Source organism: Diorhabda carinulata, chromosome 11, assembly GCF_026250575.1.
Source record: "Diorhabda carinulata isolate Delta chromosome 11, icDioCari1.1, whole genome shotgun sequence".
Taxonomy (NCBI): Eukaryota; Metazoa; Arthropoda; class Insecta; order Coleoptera; family Chrysomelidae; genus Diorhabda; species Diorhabda carinulata.
This window is the reverse complement of record NC_079470.1, coordinates 5711168-5733565: the sequence shown is the minus strand read 5'-3', so window position 1 is coordinate 5733565 and position 22398 is coordinate 5711168. Positions and strand designations below refer to the sequence as shown.

Sequence of the window (22398 nt, the reverse complement as noted above, 5' to 3'; positions counted from 1 at the left end):
ACCTGACGAATTAAAAATGTTTTATCGGTTTAATAGTACGTTTATTAAGGATTAAACTTCCCTCGTATCCAATCAAGATTTTCAATTAGAGATATCCAAGTTTTTTTTTAATCGTTCCCAATTCTATACCAAAAGAGCACACGAACGATTTTTTTTCTCATTTCGTAGGACCCCTATCGTATTACCTGGCGTACCCTCTTAACAAAAAGTTTAAAAAGGCGTAAAGAATCGTTTAACCTTTGTGATACGCGACCCAAAGCTTCCTCTTAGTCCTTTTTACCACTTTACTTCATGGAAAAAAAATAAATCAATAGAAAAAAAGTACTACTAGGACCATAAAAGGATTAAGAAAGGGATTTCGCTAAAAAATTAATCGAGTGTTTTCGTGAACGTTTTTCTATGGAATATATTATCGTGGGAACCGAATTTACAAGATGGTAAACCAACAAAAATTACAGTATCGGTTGGGCAACTAAGATATCTCAAAGTAGCCCCAAAAAACACTTTAAAATTATTTCCAAAATTCCAAATCCACCATCAGAGGGTGTAATTTGGTAATATGAAATTAAAAAAACAAATTTCTTAAAATTCACCCAATTTTCGAATGTCAAAAATAGATAAATATTGTATTTATCTATGGAAACTTCCGTTTTGGCTAAATTCAACTCAAAATTTACAATTTTCGACAAAAATTGATTACTCGGGTTAATTATTTTCAATCAAAAATTAACTCCGTACAAATTAACTTCCTTGAAATCTACAATAGGTTTGTTCTTAGTAGCTGCACTGAACTAGACCAGTGCAGGCCCGTTCATAAGTGTATAGAATCACTTCGATCAGATATAAAGAATGATATAGTTGATTGTTGTATTTGAGATTATGTTACATCCGTCCGATGACGTTTTTAAATTACACTTGCACTGCACAGACTGAATTTTCTCTAGACCCAGTGCAGTGCAGTACAGTGAACTGGGTGAACTAGTTATCTTGCACTGCTACTAATAACGATGACACCGACACCGGTTCTGCCACAAAGAACGCTTCAGTGTACACTTTATGAACTAGTACAGCAACCATGAACAAATCTATTGATTCGCATCACTAAAACCCATCAATTGTCACAAATTTTATTTAGAAAACCTTCTATTCGAGTGAAAAGATATAAAAAATATAATTTTAATGATAGGGATGTACTTGATGGATTGACAGCTAATTATCAATATTCAGTTTGAGTCTGTGATATTCAATCTGCTCCAATTTTTGTTTTATGACGAGAGAAACGCGTCCAGAAGAACTCAAATAATACGTGCCCAAATGGATTTATGATCAATGGTGGTATTTCCATCGATAGAATTTTTCAAAATTTGATTTTAGCAGGGCAATTAAATGTTGAACGTTTGTCTGAGTATTTTCACCAGCGACGAGTTTGAAAACTGTGGAAATCTCAATTTAGTAAAGCACAGATTATACACTTTGTTTTTATTAAATTGAGCTGATTCTCTTTTAGATCGGGACGTCTACTTTCTAGAAACTCTAAAACTAAATTAAAAAGTGAATAAAATCTTGATAATCATCCATTTTTCGACAATCGGTTTATTCCGGTATGTAGCAGCGAGTTTTCATCGATTTCATCGCTTATTTTGTTAACTGTATTAACCACAAATTGAAACGATTGTTCGTATTTATATTGGTGAAGTTCATCGCTGAGTTTCTTAGAATATTGAATGTCTATATTGGACATGGACCCCCGTTTACGATTTTTTCGATTACGCCCAACGTAGACCCCCATCGAGACTCCCGTAGACTCCCATCGAGACTCCCGTAGACCCCTGATGTTTCACCTGGACCACTTTGAAAACCACGCACCTTAATTGTGAACTAATACTTTCTAAAGTATGTAGAAATAGAAATTATAACCTATAATTCGTAAATAATCTAGTGAAAGAAGTTTTTTTATATTTTATATTCATCCTGTTGTAATTTTAACAAGCTACAATCTAACTAAGCTACGATTAACTAAAGAAAACACATTTTTTTTCCAAAAACTAATCATTCCAATGCATTTTGGCAACCATTGCTGCTTTCGTCAAGAACCAATGATGGATCAACACACGAAAATGTTTTAAAAATAACTGTCACTTAATTGGCTGTCACTTTTTTCTGACCAATCGCATTGTCATGAAATTTGACACACAGTTTTCTGAAAGCTGGTACTTCATAAACGTCATATAGATTTGACAGTGACAGTGCCATCTGTGTGTGAATCGAACGATTTATTTTAAATTGTATTTTAACCATAATTTTATCAAATCAAGTGGATTAAAATCGGAATTGTGAGATAGTTATTGAAATATATTATTTAACTGTAATTATTAGTTGTAAACAAATTTTTTATTGAAACTACTAACTGAGCAATATGTTAATAAATATTTTGTTTTGCCCATCGCTGCTTTTTAAACGTGTCTCTCTAATTACGAATCATCCTGTATACAACTTTTTATAAACCACCTGCTGGTCGTTTATTATCATTATTGACATTTGTATCAATTTTCAAGAAACGGAACAACATATTTACGAAATTGTCGATTAAAAAATTTATGCAAACGTCATTTTTGACCTCTCTTATAACTTTAAAAAAATCTTTAATCTGGTAAAATATGAATATATATTTTTACGAATTTTATTTTTTTTTAGGTAAATAAAATCGATAATTTCAATATTTAATTGGACATAAAACAATTTTTGTCTATAAAATACGATCGAAAAATCTGTGGATTAGTTGAAATAACTGTTAACGATTAAGAGGAAAAATTTTACATATACGAGGTCTGGCTAATAAATAACGAGACTGGTTACTCCACACACCTTTCCATACGTTTTTTCCTTTGATCGAAGCAAGTGCTGGAAGTCTTTTTGTTGACTTTTTCCGGAGTTGAAAGTGACCTAGACGCTGGTCATCCTCAGTGCACCTTCGGCACTCACTAAAGCGCTTACACAACTCAAAAACAAGCGCGCGAGCTAGAGAATTGTCCCCATAGGCTTCTTGCGACAATTTATAACTCCCAGTCGGAGTTTTTTTTCAATTTAACGTGTTTCGGAACGTGCATAAACAAGATATGTAAATACCCAACGTACTATCTGTCTACGGCACCCTCTGGAAGCGCAGTCTCGTTATTTAATAACCGGACCTCGTATATACATATACAATATGGTTATAATTTCGATTATTAGCAATTCATATTATCAAACAAAAGATATAACGAGTAGATGGTTAAATTCCATCTCGATTAATAACCGCAATATCTTACGAACAATTGCTTGCATCGTCGTGAAGATCTTTCCGTCGTGTTAGAGCAAATTTCTAAAGAACTAAATACGAAATAAAAATAAATAAAAAAAACGAAGCTAAATACGACCGTCATGCATATGTATGGCGTTCAATTGTTTCAAGTACTATAAAAATAAACGAACGGGCAATTTTGTATTCATATTGAATCAGGAACGGACTCCCCACATCAACTATACGTTCATTATCGAAATTGGCGATTAAATTAATTCGAATTTCAGATACGTCTAGCAGGACTTACGGGCCCAGGTCCAGCCGTTTTCTATGTGAACGCCCTCTTCTTCTTTTTGCGCCTTGTTCGCGAGTTTTGGGACGCGTTGCAGGTTGACGAACGCGCCTAGGTATGACACTTGTTCAATGATCTTTCCATGGAGTTTTATGGCGACTCCCATATTACTAACAAGTTTATTATTCCACTATTTAGACTAAAATTTCAAATAGCACTTTCTATTGTTTATAAAACAACGAAACTATTTCGTTTTCTGGCTTTATTGCTCACTTCTATTGAAGTTTGAAATTACGTCAACAGATGCCGCTTATTTCGTAGTTTTCTTCTTCATTATATACTATATATTTTCAAAACTGCCCTACATTAAACAAATAACCATATAACAAATATTAAATTATAGTTATTTCTTACTTACCCTGTATATTGATTCTAATATATATAATCTGAAAAAACATATTTTCCAAAATGATTCTATATGATCTAACACTCCCATATAACAAATAAGAAACTTATTTCGAATATATTATATACTACAATGCTATTGAGAAATTTTTTGACATGTTTTTCTAAATGAAAATAAAAAAATTATACGTACATCAAGGATATTTTCCCCCAAATAATAATATTAATTTAATATCCTTATTATTAAGAAATATTACATAATAACTCTATTTTCTGATGTACCCGGTACATAAATATAATGATCTAGTTTGTCTATGATCTTTTTCAATTCAATTCAAAACGTTCGTAAAAAATAATTTATGTACGATGTTAGATACGGTCCTGTACAACATGCATATAATATACCTAAAGATGACGTTCGATTGTTTTGTTAATATAAAAATTCAAAAACAGGTAATTTTATATTCATATTGTACTTCGGAGTACAATACAGCACTTGTTCATAAAAACTCAGTTATTATTTTAATATTTATTTATTGAAATATCTCTCTTCTTTTTGTTTACCGTCCAACTGGCCTCGGCGGAATTGTAGATTCAATCATAACGAAGCGATTTTTATATAAAACTGTTCTAGTGTGTACTGAAGAACGTGTTGCCTATATATATGGCGTTAAAAGTAGAAAAAATTCAGGCCATTTAAATAAAATTATTTTCTTCAAATAAATGATATACATTGAGTGTTAAAGACTCAAATGAACTGTTTAGATCAAAATGAAATATTAGAAACAAAAATGCATCTTTTCAAAGTAAGTTTAAAATGGATTAGAAGTGCTTAAATGCATAAATTCAAATCAACTTTTGATTGAAGATTCATTGATAAACAGACTAATTACGAAAATAAATAAAATAGTGTATAAATATTATAAATTCGTTGTTTTTTTTGCTACAAATTAAAAAAATAAACATTAACTTCGTTGGCATTCGTGTCGATTATTTTAAAATTTGAAAAAACTTTAATGACAACGTATATTCGTCCTAGCTACGCCACCCCTGCACCCCAGGTGGTATTAATATGAAGTTACCGCCCGTCGGGAGAAAAAGTATTCGAATTTTCTGTAATATTAATCAAATTGTCATGTTCTATTATTCAAAATAAGAACAATAGATAATCGGAAGGGTTCTGTTTCCAGTTTCTGTTCGTTTCGATCTCTGTCTGGGTTGAGTTTTGCTTCAGATTATGTTGGTATAGTCGAGAAAGTTATAAAACTTAATTTCTAATGCAAAACTTGGTGCAGTAGTTTTAAATATTATTAGAGAATAATCTAAATATTTTCTGATATAATTTACTGGTGATCTGAGGCCGGGAAGGGAAAGCGGGTGAGTTTTTAAGGGTAAAAAACGGTTTATCTCGATTTACGACAAAATTACAAGTCTTATGGAAAAAAGTCGATTACCAAAGTTGTAGGTAATAGAGAGGTGTACAACTTTTATTCTCACTCTTTTCTCACATAACCTCAAAATTTACGTGTAATATCGAAATAATCGAGTTTTTGGATTTTTTATTTTTATCTTCTACAAAAAAATATTTTCTGTTCACGAAATTTGATGGAAACTTATCTTTTTATGTCTCGTATATACTGTAATTTATTTGATTAGAAATATTTTTTTTTTCACTTAATATCGAAAAAGCACAGCAAATATTCAATTGAAAATTTTCCCATTAAAATAAGCAAAAAGGAACGAAAAAAAACTCGCAATCGACATTTTTTTAAGCATTTGTACAAGTTTTAATTATTTTAAATTATTTATCTAATTACACGAAAAATTTGAAATTACATGTTACATTGATGAACATAAGTAATTTTAATCAATAATTAACTAAATTGTACATCATGTTTAAAAAAAACATTTCGTATGCAAGGTTTTTTCTCGTTTTTGAGAGAATTTACCATTGTGATGGTAATTTTTTTATAAAACAAAAAGTAGAGGGTATTTGCGACATGAAAAAATAAATTTTCACCAAATTTCGTGAAAAAAATATTTTTTTTGGGAAAGATAAAAATAAAAAACTTGATTATTTCAATTTTACACGTAAATTTTGAGGTTATGTGAAAAAAGTATACATACAAAAGTTGTAGATCTCTTCATTACCTACAACTTTGATATTTGATTTTTTTCCATAGGACTTGTAGTTTTACCAATAATCGAGATAAACATTTTCTTAACCCTTAAAAACTCACCCCATTCCCCTTCCCGATTGTACCACTTGATTTTTCCACCAGATTAGTTTCATTATAAGTGACGATTATTTTAATAGCAAATCAACATGAAGAATTTTTTATGTACTTAAATGAACTTAATCAATTCTGTATTCTATAAATATAAACACGTGTTTTTTAATTTATTATTATTAATGTTTCAACATCGCTTTGCACTTTGGATGTTTTCGTTAATAATAGCATAGAAAAATTTCCTTATTAATCAATTTTTTTGCCGAACGATCGTGAAGTAGGTTACCAGAAAATCTATTTTATTACTAAATGTTTATAAAACTCAATTTTAAACAATAATTTTGTTTAATATCCAAAAAATAAATAACGGAATGTTTTCCATTAGCAAAAATTAGTAAATCAACTGTTTATATTATCTATTAACTTCTGAGTTATTTCAATTAATATAGAGAGTGTCTCATAAATAATACAAAAAGCTTTCGATTAACTGAACCTGGATAGTAAACTTGTGGGGCCATCTCAGAAGTAGGTCTAGAGGTCATTTGGAACTATTCCTCCTGGTAGTTTGTATAGTAGAAGACAAATACTAGTTCCAGAATGGATCTTGCAGCAAATCACAATCGAATTCAGTAACATTGAGCGTTATAAAGATGTACTAAACTCCAGACTGTTTCCTAGACATAAATACCATTAAAACTTTGTGAGGACATCTTAGAAGTAAGTTTAGAGGTCATTTGGATCTATTCCTTCTGGTAGGTTGTATAGTAGAAGACAAATACTAGTTCCAGAATGGATCTTGCAGCAAATTACATTCTAATTCATTTACATTGAGCTTTATAAAGATGTACTAAACTCCAGACTGTTTATGAGACATAAATACCGTTAAAACTTTGTGAGGACATCTTAGAAGTAAGTTTAGAGGTCATTTGGATCTATTCCTTCTGGTAGGTTGTATAGTAGAAGACAAATACTAGTTCCAGAATGGATCTTGCAGCAAATTACATTCTAATTCATTTACATTGAGCTTTATAAAGATGTACTAAACTCCAGACTGTTTATTAGACATAAACACCATTAAAACTTTGTGAGGACATCTTAGAAGTAAGTTTAGAGGTCATTTGGATTTATTCCTTCTGGTAGGTTATATAGTAGAAGACAAATACTAGTTCCAGAATGGATCTTGCAGCAAATTACATTCTTATTCAGTTACATTGAGCGTTATAAAGATGTACTAAACTCCAGACTGTTTCCTAGACATAAATACCATTAAAACTTTGTGAGGACATCTTAGAAGTGAGTTTGAAGGTCTTTTGGGCGTATTTATTCTGATAGTTTGTACAGTAGAAGACAGATACTAGTTCTAGAATGGATCTTGCAGCAAATCACAATCGAATTCAGTAACATTGAGCATTATAAAGATGTACTAAACACCAGACTGTTTGCTAGACATAAATACCATTAAAACTTTGTGAGGACATCTTAGAAGTGAGTTTGAAGGTCTTTTGGACGTATTCCTTCTGATAGTTTGTACAGTAGAAGACAGATACTAGTTCTAGAATGGATCTTGCAGCAAATCACAATCGAATTCAGTAACATTGAGCGTTATAAAGATGTACTAAACTCCAGACTGTTTCCTAGACATAAATACCATTAAAACTTTGTGAGGACATCTTAGAAGTGAGTTTGAAGGTCTTTTGGACGTATTCCTTCTGATAGTTTGTACAGTAGAAGACAGATACTAGTTCTAAAATGGATCTTGCAGCAAATCACAATCGAATTCAGTAACATTGAGCGTTATAAAGATGTACTAAACTCCAGACTGTTTCCTAGACATAAATACCATTAAAACTTTGTGAGGACATCTTAGAAGTGAGTTTGAAGGTCTTTTGGACGTATTCCTTCTGATAGTTTGTACAGTAGAAGACAGATACTAGTTCTAGAATGGATCTTGCAGCAAATCACAATCGAATTCAGTAACATTGAGCGTTATAAAGATGTACTAAACTCCAGACTGTTTCCTAGACATAAATACCATTAAAACTTTGTGAGGACATCTTAGAAGTGAGTTTGAAGGTCTTTTGGACGTATTCCTTCTGATAGTTTGTACAGTAGAAGACAGATACTAGTTCTAGAATGGATCTTGCAGCAAATCACAATCGAATTCAGTAACATTGAGCATTATAAAGATGTAATTTAATCACTAAAATAGGAGCCGAAGTATTTTTTCTTACGTACATATTTTAGATAATTACGATGTAAAGCTGCTCCAATTTTTTTTTCTAAAATTAATTTTAGCTTTCACTTGTATTCGAACGCACCTCATATAAGCATATTTAATTTATTTCACACAAAAACCAATTTTGCGTAATAATTTGTTTTTTCAACGGATAATGACAAGTCAATTTTGATCTAACGATTTTAACTAATTTGATCTAACGAAGAGTGGGTCAAGAATGAAAGCAATTCATACGTTTTTTCTTCTTCTTTATTCAAAATATGTTTGTATATAATATGTAGTATGAATTAATTGCATTTTACAATAAAGGAAGTGAAAAGAAAAAAATATGACTTATTAGAAAGACTATTACAAACCGGATAATGTTTATTTTAACATTATAAAATGTGAATTTCATCGCTTTGGCAACTTTAGGAAAGTGGTTGTTAATTATAATACGAGGGATGTCCGAGAAGTACTTGGAATCATCCTCGTAACCTCCATACATTATTCCCAGCGATTTTCAATAAGTTCTATACCATATTTATAATAAGAATCGCCAAGTTCCTTACAAATAACCATTAACTGAAAATCTTTGACCATCGAGCCTGGGAACAGAAAATAATAAATAATAAATAATTCAAACAATTAGTAATGCAAAGCTGTATTTTTTGACATAAAGTGTTGTAATTTTCTGAATAATAATAGTTTTTAAATTAGGAATGGCTCAATCTCTCACCTCAAAACACAACAACATGGTGCACCACAAGGTTCAGTGATCAGTCCAACTCCATTCCCGATATCTATCAACTAATTTGCAGAAACCAATAAAACTCAGAATGTATGTAGATGATCTGATTATGTACATAAAAAGTGAGAATCCATCAACAACGCAATCGATTTCGCAAACACACATAAATATACTTGAAACATGGTCCATATATTGCGTTTTTTACTTCTCTGTATAATATTCTGGTAGACCAAAAACCACTACTCGAACTAAATGATATTTCTCTCGGTTATGTATCGAAAATCACATATCTGGGATTGATATTCGACTCGTAATTAAATTTGAACGAATACTTATTGAATGTTTTCTCAAATAGAAGCTGGGGATCTGACCAAGAGACTTTAGTATCAGTCATAGGATCTTCGGTGAGAAACAGATACTGAAATGTTGAGATACTTTAGCAAATCAACCATTAAGCATAATTACTGGAGCTTACAGAACATCTCCCATCGAAAGTTTACAAGTTGAGCTTGGAGAATCGTCACTAGCTAAAAGACCTAACATTGTCATATGCCGTATGAGCAACCATGAACTACCAAACTACTATGGTACAGTTACAAACTGATATCAAAGAAAAGAGTTGACTATTTTTGAATATATTAGACAACTGAATATGAAGTTTCCTCACATTGTATAATTAAATATTGATATACCTTTCCCATGGCTGGTTAAAACTCCATAATATATCACTCGAAACTTTCCACTCAGAAGTAGGTTAAGAGGTCATTTAGAACTATTCCTTCTGGTAGTTTGTATAGTAGAAGACAAATATTAATTCCAGAATGGATCTTGCAGCAAATCACAATCTAATACAGTTACATTGAGCTTTATAAAAATGTACTAGACTCCAAACTGTTTACTAGACATAAATACCATTAAAACTTTGTGAGGACATCTTAGAAGTGAGTTTAGAGATCTTTTGAACGTATTCCTTTTGATAGTTTGTACAGTAGAAGACAGATACTAGTTCCAGAATGGATCTTGCAGCAAATCACAATCGAATTCAGTAACATTGCGCTTTATAAAAATATACTAGACTCCAGACTGTCTATTAGACATAAATACCATTAAAACTTTGTGAGGACATCTTAGAAGTGAGTTTAAAGATCTTTTGGACGTATTCCTTTTAATAGCTTGTACAGTAGAAGACAGATACTAGTTCCAGAATGGATCTTGCAGCAAATCACAATCGAATTCAGTAACATTGCGCTTTATAAAAATATACTAGACTCCAGACTGTCTATTAGACATAAATACCATTACAACTTTGTGAGGACATCTTAGAAGTGAGTTTGAAGGTCTTTTGGACGTATTCCTTCTGATAGTTTGTACAGTAGAAGACAGATACTAGTTCTAGAATGGATCTTGCAGCAAATCACAATCGAATTCAGTAACATTGAGCGTTATAAAGATGTACTAAACTCCAGACTGTTTCCTAGACATAAATACCATTAAAACTTTGTGAGGACATCTTAGAAGTGAGTTTGAAGGTCTTTTGGACGTATTCCTTCTGATAGTTTGTACAGCAGAAGACAGATACTAGTTCTAGAATGGATCTTGCGCAAATCACAATCGAATTCAGTAACATTGAACGTTATAAAGATGTACTAAACTCCAGACTGTTTCCTAGACATAAATACCATTAAAACTTTGTGAGGACATCTTAGAAGTGAGTTTGAAGGTCTTTTGGACGTATTCCTTCTGATAGTTTGTACAGCAGAAGACAGATACTAGTTCTAGAATGGATCTTGCGCAAATCACAATCGAATTCAGTAACATTGAGCGTTATAAAGATGTACTAAACTCCAGACTGTTTCCTAGACATAAATACCATTAAAACTTTGTGAGGACATCTTAGAAGTGAGTTTGAAGGTCTTTTGGACGTATTCCTTCTGATAGTTTGTACAGCAGAAGACAGATACTAGTTCTAGAATGGATCTTGCGCAAATCACAATCGAATTCAGTAACATTGAGCGTTATAAAGATGTACTAAACTCCAGACTGTTTCCTAGACATAAATACCATTAAAACTGTGAGGACATCTTATAAGTAAGCTAAGGGGTCATTTAGAACTATTCCTTCTGGTAGTTTGTACAGTAGAAGACAGATACTAGTTCCAGAATGGATCTTACAACAAATCACAATCGAATTCAGTTACATAAAAGTATTTTATCATAAAACGATGACCAATTTTTCACAAATTTTCTCAAAAAGTTCATTTTGATGATTACCAAATAAATACTAGACAAAATGGCGTCTTCAAACTGGTAACATATGATGTATACAGTGTGTACTTGTGGTATCTTTCAAGCAACTACTGACTTCTTTATATCGGACAAAGTACTTTTGTAACTTCCTTCCAAAGATGGATTTAATCGAAGCAATTTCATTAAACTCCATCAAACATACAAAAGTTTATCATTCAATCATCCAATTTCAAAACATTAAAGTGCCACCAGATTATAACTCCAAAGTGATTTTGAGTATGAAGTTTTCTGGTCAATTCATATTATCAAGTAAAGATCCAAACGGTGATTTCGGTGTTTATAATTGTAGTTTAGTCCCTGTAATAAATAAGAACGCGCTGTGATTTATACTTTCTGAACCGAGATATTTTTTTGTTAAGCTAGTATACGAATTATTTCGAAATTTATCAAATTATCAAATTATCGGTTGGTGCTCGTACATTAAGTTTTCATTAACATGGTTGTGGGGGTTTCTCTACGACTCAAATGCTCAAATAAAGCGAGTTTCAATACTTTATGTTCCACAGAGACTCTTCAACAACAATTCAATAATAGTTTCTTAGGGAATTTCGAGAAACCATAATTTGAATTGAAAAAAAAATCTGAAAACGATGATTTAACCTACTGAGATTGAATTATTACGTTTTTTTTTTATTTAAGCGAGGTCATGAGCGAAAAAATCGTTACTATGGTATTTCGTTTATCTCCCACACTTAATTGTTTCTATAATTTTTTTCGTTGTGGGTATACAAAAACCATTTACAAAATATTCCAAATGGGTTGGTTGAAATGTGTCGAAAATCATGTTGGTGTAAATGTTATTACGAACCTACTTTTTTTTTTAGTAACAAACGATGAACAATTTGATTGACGCTTATCAGAAACGAAAACGGCTTATTTGGATTTCGTGTGTCAATCAACACCCAAATTTTTCCACGATTTATTCATTTAGATTTCATCAACATCGTTTTACATAACCATCGGCTACAAAATATACCTTTTGGTTTGAATTTTGACTAAAGAAGGATAAACACTAACGAAAATAACAAACTGGATTGTACACGGTTGCCAATTATCCCGGTTTTTACGGGGCAATGCTGATTTCTATTCGTGTCTCCCCTCGAGAAAAAGAAACCCCTACGTCGAGAGGGTTTTTTCACACAAGCAGTTCAAGTAAACCAGAAACTACTGCAGCGTGGGATTAATGCCTTGGGATCATCCTTTTCTTGATAATAATTGATAGTTCGTTCATAATCCTGACCGCGGAAAACTTGATAAATCATTTTGATTTTAGGTTTCTATCAATTGAAATTTCGTTCAAAATTCAACTACTTCCAATATTTATCAAAATATATGTCCTGGATTTCTATTACATAAAGCTGGTAACACTAGAATGAAAACTGTTTACGATAATTTGTACCCATCGTTTTCAATATCAATATTGTTTCGTTGGGGACGAAAATCCTTAGAAAATTACCCACGTGCTGGTGGTTTTACGATATTATATACACCAGAAGATATTTAATTAGTTAAATTTATTCATTTTGAATCAAAAGCGAGTCGTTAATCACCAAATCAACTACTATTAATACGGTTTTCGTAAACATAAATCAACCGGGAACCTCCTGGTTTATGTAACTAACTTAAAGACCGATCCAGAAAGGTTTGAGGTTAACCCTGATGTCCCCAATGGAGTCTAACACTCTAATCAGTAGACAGTAACAGATTTCTACCATAAAATCGATCTAGAAACATTCTGGAATGGTCTAGAAGCGATTTGATCGAGCTCAAAGCAATAAAAATCCAAGCTAGCCCTGCACTCAGCTCTTGTCTGGACTTAAAATAACACCTCATCCATGCAAATACGCTTTTTGAGCGATCCAGAATTGACCAGAAACTTGGAGAGCTTAGAACAAAGAAGAAAGATCGATGATCTGACTTTGTTTTATCGATATTGCCACAGCAAATGCTTTTCCGAGCCGTTTAACATAATCCTATCTAAAGCTGTATTTTCAAAACGTGTTCAACAGGTAGACGTGGTTCATAAACATCAAGGTCGTTTTTAGAAAGCGCTAAGCATGATTTGTAACAAGAAGATCTAAACTAGGACTCTAATCAGTAGTCAGTAACAGATTTCTACCATCAAATCGATCTAGAAACATTCTGGAATGGTCTAGAAGCGATTTAATCGAGTTTAATGCAGCAAAAATCCAAGTTAGCACTGCAGCTCAGGATTTAATCTTGTCTGGACTTAAAATAACACCCCATCCATACAAATACGCTTTTTGAGCGATCCAGAATTGACCAGAAACTTGGAGAGCTTAGAACAAAGAAGAAAGATCGATGATCTGACTTTGTTTGCTTGATATTACCACAGCAAATACTCCTCCGAGCTATCCAGCATATCCCCATCTGGAGTAGTGTTTTCAAAACGTATTCAACGGGTAGACGTGGTTTATAAACTTCAAGATCGTCTGCAGATGCTCTAAACTTCAATTTGTAGGGACTCATTTATAAGATGGACCTTAATCACCACATTTAACTCACCTGTTTTACTTAATCTTCAAATTTCATTTGCAGGAAAGGGATTTTCATTAGTGTTAACATCGATAAAGATTATTTTTAGAATTTTGAACTTCGTTCCCTAGACTATATTCTAGAAATTATCAGATTTCTTCGTAGGAAGATTTTTAATAGCAAAAACACCTTGTATAATAACGATTCATGAAATAATTGTTATGGAACGTAACCTTGAACTATTACAAATTCGTATTTATTATATTATATTCAAATTAATCATTATATGTAATGTAAATTGTTAATTTTAATTATATTGAACTTAAATTTGTCGATTTGAACGTTTTTTGACGCAATTTCCAAGTAATCGAACACGAAACGTTCCGAGAAAAATGTTAAAAATAAATTAATTACATTTCTGTGGTAATAGCTTTTTGAGATATTCACCGTATTTCCTCATAAGATATTATCTCGAAATGGGAACCATGCTTTTTTTTTCATAAATAAATTTACACATTACTCCATCATTATTTTAATTACGTCGTAAGGCGTATCAGAAAAAATGTTAAAAAACATCAAGATCGTATACCAAATACGTCCAGAAGCTATTATTTACATTTAAAATTCCTCACGTCAGAAAATATACTCGAAATCATTAAAAAATGTGCTCTATCATCAAAATTAATGTATATTTAGTAACATATATGGACCTCGACGACACAAAACACAATTTCCAATGTATATTAATAAGGAACCCTACAAAGGGTTCAGGTAATTACTTCCAACATTTTTTTTTAAATCTAGTTATAAAAGAAAACCGAACCTTAATTATCGGTTGCTTCGTTTACAACTTTTTTTTCTTCAACTTCTTCCTCGAGGGACTAGTAATTAGTATATTTTAAAGAAATATTATTATTATTAAATATTAATTCAATGATATAACCCCTAAATCTACGCATATGATAACTCAAAGGCATTCAAACCGCACACATACAATTTTTTTTTACGTTCTGTGTTTCACTGTATTGTATATATTCTTTTGCATATTAATCATTCCTTATACAATGTTTATCCTTGTCTCACTCATTATATATCAGTTCAACTCTTTTTATTTCTTTCCGCTATAAATTACGACGTTGCCACATTTTTTTTAATTTCCTCATAATCCAGCACCTATATTCAAAATTACACAAAAAATTCGGGAGTGAGTAGATGACGTGAAAATAATGCTGTGACATAAAAAACATTTACCCATACGACTTCTGGTTTCTGAGTTTAGTACTTTGAAGTTACGAAATCAGAACTTATATTTACGTATATTTTCTAAAGAATACAATCGAACATTATGAATTTTTGATAGATGATTAAGTATGTCCATTTAGTTGATTTAACGGAATAAATAATTCTACACTACTATCTGAAAGCCAGGGGCGACTCGTACCTAATGATTAACTATCCGTAGCTTTTACAGGGACAACCTGTACAATCTAGAAATTTTTAAATGAATTTTTTAATCGATTTTTTAACAAAAAGATACTACTCTACACGATAAAATTCATGGTTTATGAGATATATAGATTTTTAGATCGTTATATATGCCGAGAAAAACCGTTCACTATTATTTATTGAAAATACTTACCAAAAACACAATAAAACATTACTATTTGAAATGTAGAAAAACTCATTTATATTAAACTCAGTATTTTATTAATACAAACTTATGAAGATACATTTGGCAACATGCTTAAAACTACACACGTGATGGCCCTACTGGATTCGGCGTCCTCTTCTCGAGCGCTCTTTCTCTTACTATCGTTCATTTAATCAAGCTGGCTATGGAAATTCATTTGTTTTCTGTTTTGAATAAATGATAAATTGGTTATTTTATGTTTGGGAATTGCCTTTTTTTTGTTTTATTTTGAGCGGATTTCTTAATTTTTAATCGATACCCTGCGTTGTTGTATATACCCAACCCGTTCTTTTTATTATATTTTTTGTTCGGTAAAGCAGATGTGCTTTAATTACGTTTGTTTGGGAAGTTTCTTACTTCGTAGTTTGTGTAAGTCATAAATTTTAATGCAAATAAGACCTTTCGGGATAAAAAAACGAAGTACGATCAAAAAATGTTCTATAAGCAACAGCTGACGTTTTTTATATTCAACCTTACGGCAACTTAACTTTCAAGGGTTCAACTAATATAACATAGTATCATATTTATTGTTATAAGTTACATTGTTGCCAAATAAATTTTTTTGAAATCTCATGTTATAAAAATTATTTTTGTTACAGGAAAAATCTTTGAAAATTTCACGTTGAATCCCCCGCCTAAAAAAGAAGGTACTCCTCCGTCTCAACCGCCCACTCCCCCATCTACCCCCTTATCGCCAAAATCCAGCGATAATACCCAAAAATTATCAAACATTCCTACGACACCTACACTAACTTATCCCACGTCACAATCTAGTCAAAGATTACCTCAATTAACTCCGATTACCTGCCAAAGTACACCCTTAAATTTGATCGGTAAAAAACCGCCACATCAAATATCTAAAAACGGCAGCCTATCCCATTCGCCTGACATGCTGTATACCAGCGCGGAAATTGAAGCCATCCGGAAAGTTAACGAAGAAGTAAACAACGCGGAAAAGATTTCTTCTAGTGGAAGGGTTAGTATGTTTGAATAATCTTGAAATAGTTGATTATTAACGAGAGCTGGCAACGTTGGTATTGTTAATTGCATATTGATGCCATGAGTGTTGCATACCATATATTCCAACAAATAATTATAATATGGTTTCGAATAAAAAATAAATAAGGCACTTCTGGTGATATCCGATATATTTTTTATTTTTAATAATAAGTTAGCGTAGATTTGAAAAGTATTTTAGATTATTTCACTAACGGTACAAGAGAAAATTAGAATAAGTTGATTGACGTATAGATAATATCGTCGTAATTATTTTAAAATGTAGAAAACTATATTTTTCTCTCATAATTACAGGTAACTGTAACTTTTGGTTGTAAATTTCCAACTTATTGTTCATAATTTTTAATTATTCTGTAAAAAGAGAAAAAATTATGTGAGAATTGGGTAGAATTCCATTTACATTTCGAACGCTAATTGAACAATGCTTTGATAAAAATCAACAAAAGCATTTTGTTTGAAATTAACGCAGGACCGTATTTAAAATAATAAAAATAATAATTATATCGTTATAATAATGAAAAATATCGAATCAAATACTGAATTTACTTTTATGTGGGAAGTATTTTATAAAAAGGTTCAGAAACAGTCTCATGCTGACTAATTCTGCCAACAGGAAATGTAAATATAAACAAAACAAATTATTATGAATATGATGTTTATTATTTATTCAATTTACAACGTTGCCAAGTTTTAATTCATTGTTGTAATTATGATATTTACATTATTGAGGGCCTATTTTGGGACATATTGAATAAGAAATTATAGTTCATTCCACTTACTAAATGAATGGAATATAACACACTGGATAGCGATTATATGGATATAAATAATAATTAGTGAATAAATTTATAGAAAACTGTGTAAATCTATTTAGCGGAAGAAGTTTTTATAATCATTTAATAGATTGTGATTAAACTGGAATAGTTTTACACATTTTCATGTATGGATGTTTAGTAGACGAATGGAATTAGATGAAGAAAATAACGAAAAAGAAGACGAGAAAGAAAAGATGGAGTCAATAAAAATTTACGTGAATGAACGTTATAATTAAAATAATAGAAAGTCGATAAAAAAACAGATCTACGTGGGTGAAAGAAGTAGGAGATCGTATAAAAGATAATATATAGACTATACAGGGTGTCCCACGACAAGTTAATATCTGTATATGGCAAAATACTTATAGTAGAATCATGAAAATTTCTACGTTTGAGTTTTCGGATACGATCTTTTTAACTAAAATATTTTCAAAGATGGCCGACTTCCGATTCTACCGGAAGTCGACTGTAACTTTATTATTTTGTATAAAACACCCTATATATTAATACATTTTTGGAATCTACGTGAAATTTTAGTATACTTTTGTCTGAAAACGTTTTTCGAAAAATGCATACTTTTTGAGTTATTTAATTTTTTTGTAAAAAATTTGACCATTGCAGGCCCTTATAAATTATTTTTTTACGAAAATACCCTTAAAGATATGAAAGCGGTTTCTATTCGGTTACTTTTAGCAAAGCTAGAAGTAGTTGAATTTATCTTGAAAAATTTTTCATTTTATATAGGGTGTGTAAATAAAGTGTTCAAAGTTCCTGTATCTCTAAAAATTTACAGAAAACATTAAATATCTGGATAACGGTGAGATTTAGGTATATAAGAGTAAATATAAATTTGCCTTATTTTTTACCCCTAAATGCATTAAAATATAAAAAACCGGGAGTTTCTATTAAAAAAATTAAGAAATTTGATATTTATGAAGTTAAATTTTGATCGCTTTTTATACACACCCTGTATAAAATAAAGAATTTTTCAACATAGATTCAAATACGTCTGATCTTACTAAAAGCATCCCACAGAAACCATTTTCATATCTTTAAGGGTATCCGCGTAAAAAAATAATTTATAAGGCTCTGTAACGGTCAATTTTTTTACAAAAAAATTAATAACTCAAAAAGTATGCATTTTTCGAAAGAAGTTTTTAAACAAAAGTATACTAAAATTTTACGTAGTTTTTAAAAATGTATTAATATACAAGGTGTTCTATTTAAAATAATAAAGTTGCAGTCGACTTCCGGTAGATTCGGAAGTCGGACATCTTTGAAAATATTTTAGTTAAAAAGATCGTATCCGAAAATATAGAAGTAGACATTTTCATGATTTTACTATAGGTATTTATTATTTATCTCGTATTATCTTTATTTTAACTTTCTTTAAATAGATGAGGGGCTATCCAATTGTATCGATAAAATTTTCTTCTTCTTCTTTTTTATTTTCTACTGCGCTTGTCTTCATTATGTGTCTACAAATCGTTCAATGAAATTAGGATCGATACTTTTTGTCCTACCTTGTATTTTTTACGTACGTAACTAAAATTAATGCTTTTTTTTTATTTTCAGGGTATTTTTCCTACAAATTACCTTCCATTTTCTCAATTAACAAAGACTGAATCTTCAAGCCCTCCTCCACTAGATCCGAATCCGCTAAATGGTAAGATTTTCATATTTATCTATGTATTTAACATATTTATCTATGTAATTTCTGTCAAAATCTGACGGCTACGTTTTGGACATTTTTTCCCTAAATTCAGTTACGTATTTTTTTTTTGTTAAATTGGTGTTTAATTAAATAAAATATCTCAGTACGACTTGAGATATAAAAAAAACGAAAAAAACATCTATTCAAATTAAACAAAACACGACTTTAATTGTCCTAAATTGATTGTGACAAGATTTAATTTGGTTATTAATACACAGATATCGACTAATTTAAGCAATAATTATTAGTTTTGAAATGTACATTCAGAAACATAACAATAATTAATTTTATCAATTTTCTTCTACGTACACTATTTAGAAAATTATTTCTACCATGAATACGGGTTCCTAATAACCATAACTAAAAGATTAAAACTGTATCGATGAGATAGAAACAAGCAGTGGCGGATCTAAGGGGGAATGGGTAAATTATAGCATATATAAATAAATATAAATCACAAATAATGTCGTTCATTTTGTTTATTTAAATATTCGTACAGAAAGAAAACCTAGCGATTATTTAGAATTGGAGATCCAGGCAAAAATAGCTCAAAAATTTTCCTCACCTAGAAATTATTTTGTTACGCAGATAATTGAAGGTGGAGGAGACAAGTTATGCGGGGTTTAATCGAAAAATAACACGATTTTTAGGTTAGGTTAAGTTATATTAGATTCGGTTAAGTTAGGACGCCCAAAATGTTTTTTCCTCATCTGCAAACTATTTTATTAACTAGAATTAGATAATTAGAGGTAGGGGAGACATGTTATACGGGGTTTAATCGAAAAATAACACGATTTTTAGGTTAGGTTAAGTTATATTAGATTCGGTTAAGTTAGGACGCCCAAAATGTTTTTTCCTCATCTGCAAACTATTTTATTAACTAGAATTAGATAATTAAAGGTAGGGGAGACATGTTATACGGGGTTTAATCGAAAAAAACACGATTTTTAGGTTGAATAGAGTTATATTATATTCGGTTAAGCTAGGACACTCTGAAATGTTTGTCCTCGTCTAAAAACAATTTTGTGAAGTAAAATTAGATAATTAGAGGTAGGGCAGACATGTTATACGGGGTTTAATCGAAAAAAACACGATTTTTAGGTTGAATAGAGTTATATTATATTCGGTTAAGCTAGGACACTCTGAAATGTGTGTCCTCGTCTAAAAACAATTTTGTGAAGTAAAATTAGATAATTAGAGGTAGGGGAGACATGTTATACGGGGTTCAATCGAAAAAAAAACACGATTTTTAGGTTAGATTGAGCTACATTAGATTTGGTTAAGTTAGGACGTTGGTTCCCACCTGGAAACCAAATAAAATATGTTTCCTCTACTTCTAATCATCTAACCAAATAGTCTCTAGGTAAGGAAAAAAATTTGGTAGTGACGTAACTTAAACTAATCTAACATAACCTAACCTAACCTCAATATCATGTTTTTTCCGATCAAATCCTATAAAAAATGTCCAAAATAGTTTCCAAATTGGGAAAAATTTCTTGGAGAGACTTTTTCCTGAAAATTCAATTTCAAATAATTTTCTAAAGTCTTAATATTACAAGTACAGCCTATCGTATTATACGCTTTCAACCTAAGCCCTTTGAGACCTTTCTTTGAGCTTGGTTGCAATTAATTTTCACAGTGCTTTTCCAACAAACCTTGAGTTGAGTGGAAACTTATGGATAGAAAGTGATAGTATTAAAAAAATTAGTCTTTGGGACACGAAATCTACCTGGGGAAGATAATTAGACTTGCTCAATCTTGTCTTCAGATCCGATATCCCCAGAAATCCTTAACAAAAGCTACTATAAACAAAATCCAGGTAAAGCATGTAAGAATGTAATTAGCGATGTTAGATCCATTCCCGAGGGATAATGGGACAAATATAACATTACCAGGATAATTATTGAATGGAGACCAAGAGAAGATGTCTTTATAAGTGGAGAACGTCCTCCAAGTCACTGGTCTGATGATGGTTTCCAGTTAAATGATAGTTTTTCCTATATTTGGCGACTGAATCCTGATTCTTTTGGGGTTCATATACTAGTTTTCTCAAATAGACCCCAAGTACCAAGTTCCAATGCATCATCATCATCTTCTGCTGTATATTCTGTAGCTAAATACGCGATTCCATTCATATTAAAAAAACTTTTGAGGTTATAAAATAGTAAATCTTCGTAACTGACTTTTTGGTTTCGCTTCAAACTTTGCCGAATTGTAAAGGACGACAATGCCATGGTTCGATCGAAATATCTGATTATCCCGAATATCCTGAATCAGTTAAGACTTACCGAAATGTGTTGATGGTTGCGATTCGATTTTTCGAAGTTATAGAAAAGATTCTGTTAATTAATTTGTACACCTTGTAATTAAAAAAGCAACCGCGCCGTTCGTTACGCCTATGATCGTAAAATACTTTCACATTCAAAGAAAATTCCGGACGTGCCCAATGAAACGTTTCTGTATTATTATTCTAAAGAATTGGTTGGTTTTAGTCAGTTTTTAAAAGCCTTTTCGCACACACCCATTTGTTTCAAAAGACATTACACATTTTCTGTGTCTATTCCAAGAAATTTTTTAAATCAATTTTGTAGTCATTTAAAAAACGTTTTGTAATAAAAGTTATGGAATAAGAACAAATCATTGGGTGTCAAATAAGGTCTATAAGGCGGATGATCCATCAATTCGATGCTGTGACTGCTCAAATACGTTCCGGTTTAAACTGATGTCTCTTGGTGGAGAATGATTCGTCGTCTGCGAATGGTCTTCGTTCTGGTAAACAAATGGAGATGTACCAATCGGAATTGACCGTTTTTAGTTGCTCTAATGGAACGACGAATACATCTAAACAACTTGTAACCATTCGCTTCGACTTTTGTTGAATTTGGCTCATCTCGAAAGACCCATAAAGTTTGAAATTTTGTTTTATTCTAATTTTCTTCACAAGTTTCATCTCAAATGCGATTTTAGGTGTTTCCATTTATCAAATAGATCCTCGATTATTATAAATCATTCAAAAATAAAAATTTATATTGAAGAAGAGATTTGAAGAGAAGTTTCAAACAGACCTAGATATACTTCACAGGAAACTGCAGGCGTTCTTCTTTAGAAAAGAGTATCCGACAATACACAAGGTTCTTATCGTGGTTCTAGATGATAAGGACAGGGAAGATTATCCCCCGAATCTAG

General features: G+C 31.3%; 1 protein-coding gene across 2 annotated transcripts in view; it reads left to right on the top strand.

Annotated features, from left to right (window-relative positions):
* LOC130899338 (zinc finger protein castor homolog 1) overlaps nt 1-22398 on the top strand; it is a 158336-nt gene that overhangs the window by 81370 nt on the left and 54568 nt on the right. For both annotated transcript variants that reach the window (XM_057809217.1, XM_057809216.1), the window contains exons 4-5: nt 16266-16642; nt 19074-19164. In XM_057809217.1, coding sequence (XP_057665200.1) covers nt 16266-16642; nt 19074-19164 — 468 coding nt within the window. The remainder of the gene's footprint in view (nt 1-16265; nt 16643-19073; nt 19165-22398) is intronic.